Below are 8013 nucleotides of genomic sequence, written 5' to 3'. Positions count from 1 at the left end.
TTAGGAATCCAATAATCCCATCTTGCACGCCATATAAAAATATGTATAGATCGTTGATGATGTTTGTAATTTGATTTGATATAACATATTTGCAATTAACTAGATTGTTGATGCAAAGTAATATTAATAAAATGCTGGCATTATCATGGGGATGTGTTTTCAAAGGAATATGATAAAAACCCAAGTGAGATTAATATAATTAAATAATAATAAAAATTTTGATTAATTTTTTTTTTTTAGTGACATTGGGGAAGAGAAAGGGATTGGAGCATTGCATGTGAGGTGGAGGGGAATAAAAAGAGGATAATATAGGTAGGGTGTGGTCACAATTTGTCCACTAGGAGAAGGATGAAGGGAAGAGATGTTCATGATTTTTTATTGGGCCAGTCAATAAACAAATACGATAATCATACAAAATTTCACACCCTACATACCATTAATTTAAGTTAATTGTTGAAAAAAGAATTTAATAAATTAAACTACTCTGTTTTTTCTTATCCACTGATAAAATAATATTTAGTAATTAAACAATTGATTTACTCATCAAAAAATTAAACAATTTATTTGATGAGAGCATCCAATGCGTATTAATAATTGATTATGATAATTTTATAAAAAAAAGTTTATCAAAAAACAATTTATTATGATAAATGAATTTGTTCTAACTTTTTTGTAATTATTATTTTTAATCGTCGTCTATAGGTCTATTTATTCTCTCATATGTGTATATATAGATATTAAATATTGTTTCCAATCCGAGTTCTAAATTTTTTAAGAAATAATTTAATTATTTGAGAACTATATTATATTAAAAAGTTCTCATTTCGGTTGGGGATAAACGAATTATCCAATAATATTTTATCATACTAACTAATCCATTACGAATTTAAATAATAAAACAGTTTAATATATTTACTCATTTATTTTCTACATAGTAAGTGCAAGATAACATTTAATTTTTTCCCCAAAAAAAGTGCAATATAGAAAAGTCATTAAATAGAAATCCAAAATAATAATAATAATAATAAAGTAACAAAGTAGACGAGTCTCTACTCAACCCTCTAAAATTAAGAATAATTAATTAGTAACAATAAAAATTAAATTTTAAATTTTAATTTTTTTCAAAGGCAAGAAGATGTGTAGCATCATGAGCCATGTGATACACATACAAAGTATATCCAATTCCCAGGCCCATATTTCAAAGGCACGAATACATTGGAAACTTTTCTTCTCTATAAATTAAAATAATTCCTGTATAAATAAATAAATTAATTAATTAATAATATTTTAAAAAAATAAAATAAATGGAAATAAACAAAGAATGGACGGCATGATTATCAAAGTACGAGAGAGGGATGGACGGGTCGTTTTCTGGTACACAGGTGGTGTTTGATTTTATTTCACAGTGGTTTTCTCTCTCTCTTTCACACACACACACACACAGGGTTTAACCAGAAGCTTTAACAACTCTCTGTGTATTTGATAAAGGGAGCAACAAAGTTGGGTCTGTCAGATTGGCGTGCATTACATTGCACAGAGAGCGGGAAAGAAAGTTCAGTGGGTGTGTTGTAGGAAGAAAGGGGGTCCTCATGCCTCTTTTCTGAAACCAAGCCGCTTTTACTTTCTTCATACAGCTAGCTTAGCTAAATATATACATACATATATATATATATTGATAAAGAAAGGGAAAAAAAAAAAAAGAGTCAAAAAGAAGCGAAAAATCATCAAGTTTTTATTTTTAATAAAGATTTGGGCAAAGTAAAGTTTGTAGTTTGTGGTTTTCATTTTTAGAGTATTTTTGGATTTGGGTAAGTGAGAGAAACCGAAAAAAAGAAAAGGTGTGGGTGGTGGGGGCGGTGGTGCTGATTCAAAGGAAGGAAGGGGAGAGAGAGTGGGAACAGTCTGAGCTTGGCCTTTTGTGTTTTTGTGTGTAGCTGTGGTGGCTGTCAAAGATGAGGAACAGCTCATCTTTTTGATGGGTGCATGGTCTTTTTTGGGTTTTGTTTGGTGGTTTTCTGTGGGTTTGTGGGGTTCTCTGCGTATTTAGTGCTCATGCAGTGAACATGTTTGTTTTTTGTACCCAACCCATATTTTGATTCTTGGTACTTGACAGGCTGATAGACGTCGGAGAAGGAGTTGCATTGCCACTTTCATTTTTTTTTTTTTTTTTTTTTTAAAGGTGGGTTCTGGAGACCTGTTTTAGATTGTATTCAAATGGATATTCTTCTTTACTCTTTTTATAGTCTCTTCTCTCTATCTTCAACTTAGATTATGATTTTGTTTTATTTTTTTCTCTCTTATTTGGACCTGGTCTTGCTTTTATTTTGCTTCTTTTGAGGTGGATTTTCCTTCTTTCTTCTTTCTGTTTGGTTTAATCTATATTTGCTCTTTCAATCGGACTCACGTTGCTATCGTGTATATTTGGTTGATACTTGTAAAATATGAGCTGAGGAGGTGTTTTTGTATTCTGTTTTCAAGCTCAATATGAGTTCTTTAAATCGGAATTTCAAAGCTTTATTTGGCAGAGAGAACATGGGAATATTCTTGGGTTTATTTTTCTTTCTCAAGTATTCTGGATTGGATTCTAATAACCTTTTAGTTCCACTTGTCATTTGAAACAAAACTTGGTGGTACTTGGTATTGATGCTCACTTGTATAATCTTCCTTGTAAAGCGCAAGAAAATAGAAATTGATGCTTTTTGTCTGCTATATTGGTGGTTAATTCAGCTGATACCGAGAAATGATGTTTTTTTCTGTGCAGGTGTTCTGGCTTGGACTGAGACAGCAAGCAGAGTACAAAGATAGAAGATTTGCTTTAAAGGAAGGAGAATTGTGGTTTTTGGGTTTGTGAAAACGTTGTGGGCCAGGAAAGGTTCGTGGTGGTTTGTGATCCATTGGAAAACCAAAACAAAGAACGAAGAAGGCAGATATCAAGCATAAGAAGGATAAACAAATAAGGCAAAGGGCGGTGGTGTCAGTTTTGGGCAAGTGGGGGTATCTCAGGCTTTGAGATTTATATATGTTTGCTGGCAGTGTCTCCTTAACTGACCCTCTTCGCCCGGAGTCCTTGGGTTGTGTTTGCAATCCGGGAAGCATCCTCTTCTCTTGGTCTCTTCTCGTTTCCGTTAAAAGTTTTTAAAATTGGTTAAAACCTCATTTGCTCTCTCTCCTTGGTTTGTGGAAAAGATTCGGTCATACTAAGAAAAAAAACCTGAGTTTTTATTGATCTATTCTTGCTTCAAAAACCTGAGTTTTTGTTGAACTATCCAGCTCTTCAAAACTTTTGGCGGTTTCTGTGTATTTTTCTGAGAATTTTAGTTTGAAATTGGTAGAAGTTGAAATTAGAATCTCAGAAGGTAAACAGAAAAGGAGAACTTATCTTTGCCAAAATGAAGTTTATGAAACTTGGATCGAAGCCTGATTCATTTCAGACTGATGGTGACAATATTAGGTGAGTATGGGACACTTCTTCTATTTGCTGCTGTAAATTTGTTTTGGGTGTGTTTTCCTTGGGTTGTGTTGATTAACATGTGTTTTAACATGCTTCTTGGCATCTTTTGCTTTTTTTTTTTTTTTTTTTTTTTCCTCCTCCTCTCCCTTTCATATGCTTTTTCTCTTAAATTACTCAGGAGTTAAATTTTGCGGTAAAATCAAAATTTTGAGTTAAATTTTTTTATTCCTTAAATACTTTAGGTCATGCATTGCTTTATTGAAGAATCATGCTAAAGCTTCACTCAAGAATGGTACAGGATTTAACCTTTTTATCTCACAATGTAATAATAAGGAACTGGTCCATTTTTTATATTATAATTTTCCTGCTTTAATTTCTCTAAACTTTTAAGCATGGATTTACTGTTAATGTTAGCTAATAATTTGAAGAAATACAAACATATTTTCACATGGTAATGTATTCCGTCTTTTTTTTTTTTTTTTGTTTTATAGCACTTTAGAGGGACCATCTTATTAAGCTCAAAGCTTTTGAGAATGGAATGTTGTAAAACATAGCTTAATCGGGTGTAATAGATCCCTGGTTATTCTTAACATTATTTTTTAACATGCTAGCACTTCAACCAAGGGCATATCTCTGCCAACATGTTTTCAGATATCACTGATGGAGTTGACGTATATAGCTTAGTTATGGGGCGGTATTATTATATTGTTGTGATTATTAACAAATTATTAACTGTCACAAATTATTAAACTGATCTATTAAATTATTTTAGAATTGGCTTAGGATTCTTTTCGAGATTCAGTAATCTTTTCCTTTCTAAATTGACTTTACAAAATTATGTTCAAGCTACAATAATGTAAGTTGAGCATTCGGTAATTAGGAATGAACAATTTAGGGAAACTTTGAACATACCATAACTTGGGGTCCGTGTTTTTTCTGTTCTGCTTATTTTGTTGTGATTCAAATTAAGGAAAGTTTTCATCAAGATTTCTGTTGAATAACCAGAGGAACATTTGTGCTTATAGGTATGTGGCAACTGAGTTGGCAACAGACATAGTTGTTAATGTAGGTGGTGTGAAGTTCTATCTGCATAAGGTATGTAAAGCATTTGTTTTGCCACAGTATTTTAATTATTATTTACGGGCTTAATTTCTTAACCAATAGGAATTATAGGGTACTCACTATCCCAGCGTGAGAATCAGGTCTGTTTATCCTGGTTCTGAAGTTGATGGGTAGTCATGTCCATTATCCTGTTCATGTCGCAACATTATTTCATGGTTTGGGAATGGGGAGCTAGATTTCATGCTATTTGTTAAAAGAAGTTCCCCTGATTAGTCCATATCATTGAATTCATTATGGTTTTTGCTGAGGGAAAAGCATCAAAATGGTGTCTCTTCATCCGCTCTTCATTACTTATCCTTATTTGCTTGTCCTAATTCTATGTAATATATATGTAGTTTCCACTATTGTCCAAGAGTGCGCGCCTGCAGAAATTGGTTGCAACAACGAGTGAGGAAAATGGTGATGAAATCCATATTCATGATTTTCCCGGTGGACCTGCCGCTTTTGAGATATGCGCCAAGTTCTGCTATGGTATGACGGTCACTCTGAATGCTTACAATGTGGTTGCAGCTCGATGTGCTGCAGAGTACCTTGAGATGTATGAAACTGTTGACAAAGGAAACCTTATTTACAAGGTTGAAGTATTCCTCAACTCCAGCATCTTTCGAAGCTGGAAAGACTCAATTATTGTTCTTCAGACAACAAGGTCTCTTCTTCCATGGTCTGAGGAACTTAAAATTGTGAGTCACTGCCTCGACTCCATTGCTTCCAAAGCTTCCATTGAAACTTCCAAGGTGGAGTGGTCATACACCTATAACAGAAAGAAGCTACCATCTGAGAATGGGAATGATCCTCACTGGAATGGTGTGAGAAAACACCAGATGGTTCCAAAGGACTGGTGGGTAGAAGACCTTTGTGAACTTCATCTTGATTTGTACAAACGGGGCATTACAACAATTAAGGCAAAAGGCAAAATCTCTAATGATGTGATTGGAGAATCCTTACATGCATATACTCTCAGAAAGCTGCCAGGTTTTGCCAAGGGTATCATTCAGGGTGGTGATATCATGAAAAGTAAATATTTGGTAGAGACTATTGTGCACCTTCTTCCCTCAGAGAAAGGCAGTGCCCCATGCAGTTTCTTGCTTAAGTTGTTAAGAGCCGCAATACTGTTAGAATGCGGGGAGGTGGAAAGACATGAGTTAATGAAAAGAATCAGCCAGCAATTTGAAGAGGCAACAGTGTCTGATTTACTACTTCGAGCCCCAGCTGACGAAACTACAATTTATGATGTAGATATAGTTCAAAGCCTGGTTGAAGAGTTTTTGACAAATGGAAATATTGCTCGGACTGATCCTCTCATGGAAAATGATTTCCATGAGATCAGAAGCCCAGGGTTTATATCAGATGCTTCCAAAGCTATGGTAGCAAAGCTCATTGATGGTTACCTTGCTGAAATTGCACGCGATCCCAACTTACCTTTGTCAAAGTTTGTAAGTCTTGCCGAAATGGTATCAAACTTCTCAAGATCATCTCATGATGGGCTTTACCGTGCCATTGACATGTATCTAAAGGTGAGTTCAACTACATTCTAGTCATGCCTTCAATCGCTGAAGACATACCGTACCAATTATACCTTTCAGACTGCAGTTTCCTCCTTTAACCTTTATATTCAAGTAGAATGGACTTGAGATAACTTTATAGATATCAAATGCATTACTGGGAATTTATATCACTTAAAACACACATAGTTTGTAGGGTCTATATCCAAATCATATCAAGTGTTTTGGTTTAAGTGGTGTTATAGGCCCTTAATAGTTGTGTTCTCATGCAGGAACACCCAGGGATCAGTAAGAGTGAGAGGAAGAGAATATGTAGGTTGATGGACTGCAGGAAGTTGTCAGCAGATGCCTGCATGCATGCTGTGCAAAATGAGCGGCTGCCCTTGCGAGTGGTAGTGCAAGTCCTCTTCTTTGAGCAAGTTAGGGCGACAACATCTGCCGGCAACAGCACACCAGATCTGCCAGGGTCCATCAGGGCTTTACTCCCTGGTGGGTCTCGTGGGAGTTCGAGATCTACCACAACAAACACAGAAGAGGACTGGGACGCTATGCCAACTGCAGAGGAAATCAAGGCTTTAAAAGGGGAGCTTGCAACTCTAAGGTTAGGAGCCGCTGATGGCGGAGTTGTGAGTAATAGAAATGAGAATGATGGGACCAAAAGTAATGCTGAAAAACTTGCTTCCGGCAAAATGAAAGGTTTGCTTGTGTCCAAAAAGATATTTTCTAAGCTATGGTCAGGCAAAGAAAGGAATGGTGAAATTAGCAGCAGTTCAGACACATCAGAGAGCCCTGGTTCTACTAATGCAGAAGAAACAAAATCCAATCATTCAAGAAGTAGGAGGCATTCAGTATCTTAGTAAAAAGCAGCATGCTTAGCAGAGTAGAAGCATGGGCTTTTTGGCTTGTAAAAATTATTCTCACTCAAATTGACATTAGGAAATTAGAATCCGCTGACATCTTGTAGTTGATTTTTCACTGGATTTCTGGGAAATAGAGGTGTTCTATGATCATGAAATCTTTCATTCCCTGTTAGCATTAAGAAATGCCGACCATCACATTGTTGTCTAATTACCTGGGCCGGCTTAACAATGAGGCCGTTAAGGCAGAGGCCTAGACTTGTAGAAAGGACCCAAAATAATTGATTTTGTACCATTTTCTTTATCCTAAAATTTTATAAAAGCTTTGTTTTGTTTTTCAAATCAATTTATTAAAGCATCTTTAATATGCTGTTTTTTCAACCCAAAAAAAAAAAAAAGAGAGGTAAAAGTAAGCAGTGGGTTTAAGATCAAAATACATGCAGGGTAAAATACATGGCAATTTAGATGGAGGAGGTAAAATTATTACTTAATATTCATATTTCTTACAGGAAGGCATAGTTTTCGTTTTTTCTCTCAAATCAAATAAAAAAACTCATTGATGCCAAGCATAAGTGAAAACTAGATGTTTGGGGAAAAAAAAATGTTTTTTTTTTAAAACAAAAAAAAAAAAGGAATGAGAGAGAAGTTATAATATATCATGGAAAATAAAATTAAATAAATAAAGAATAAAATAAAAATGCTTATGCTGGACTTGTTTTAAAAAATAAAATAAAATCATTTGCCTTTTTTATATTTGTCGATGGTGATCCGTTAGACAAAAGAGGCGCTATATTTTAAAAAAGCATCATAAAACGATACTAAGTTCTCTATAATTCTACAATAAATTTAGTTAATCATTGCATTCGCTTAAATAATTATCTCTAATTAATTTTCCATTGTATATTAAAATATCTTATTTTTTATTATGTAACTATTTTAATAATAAAAAATTATCAATTTTTCATAATTTAGATCGACAGTCTTTCAAATATAAATATGAATACTTACCAATCCAATGGCTACCCTTTCAAGTGTCAAGTGTCAACTCCAATTTGAATATGGGGATCGCTTTTCTGAAGTT

The 8013-nt window shown here is 34.4% G+C and overlaps 1 protein-coding gene across 3 annotated transcripts; it reads left to right on the top strand.

Moving 5' to 3' along the window:
* Nucleotides 1-1369: 1369 nt before the first annotated feature.
* On the top strand, nt 1370-7236 carry LOC107424964 (BTB/POZ domain-containing protein NPY5). Of its 3 annotated transcripts, none has more exons than XM_016034874.4 (5): nt 1370-2179; nt 2762-3451; nt 4477-4546; nt 4909-6087; nt 6348-7236. In XM_016034874.4, the coding sequence occupies exons 2-5, from the start codon at nt 3390-3392 to the stop codon at nt 6930-6932; spliced, it is 1896 nt and encodes a 631-aa protein (XP_015890360.1). In that variant the 5' UTR covers nt 1370-2179; nt 2762-3389; the 3' UTR covers nt 6933-7236. The 3 variants fall into 3 exon arrangements, with proteins under 3 accessions (XP_015890360.1, XP_015890361.1, XP_024932293.1); XM_016034875.4 differs by lacking the exon at nt 1370-2179 and adding an exon at nt 2196-2338; XM_025076525.3 differs by lacking the exon at nt 1370-2179 and having other exon boundaries at nt 2349-3451.
* Nucleotides 7237-8013: the final 777 nt, after the last annotated feature.

This window comes from Ziziphus jujuba, chromosome 7, assembly GCF_031755915.1.
Source record: "Ziziphus jujuba cultivar Dongzao chromosome 7, ASM3175591v1".
In the NCBI taxonomy this organism is placed as follows: Eukaryota; Viridiplantae; Streptophyta; class Magnoliopsida; order Rosales; family Rhamnaceae; genus Ziziphus; species Ziziphus jujuba.
The sequence above is the reverse complement of the archived record's forward strand: the minus strand, read 5'-3'. Positions and strand labels throughout refer to the sequence as shown.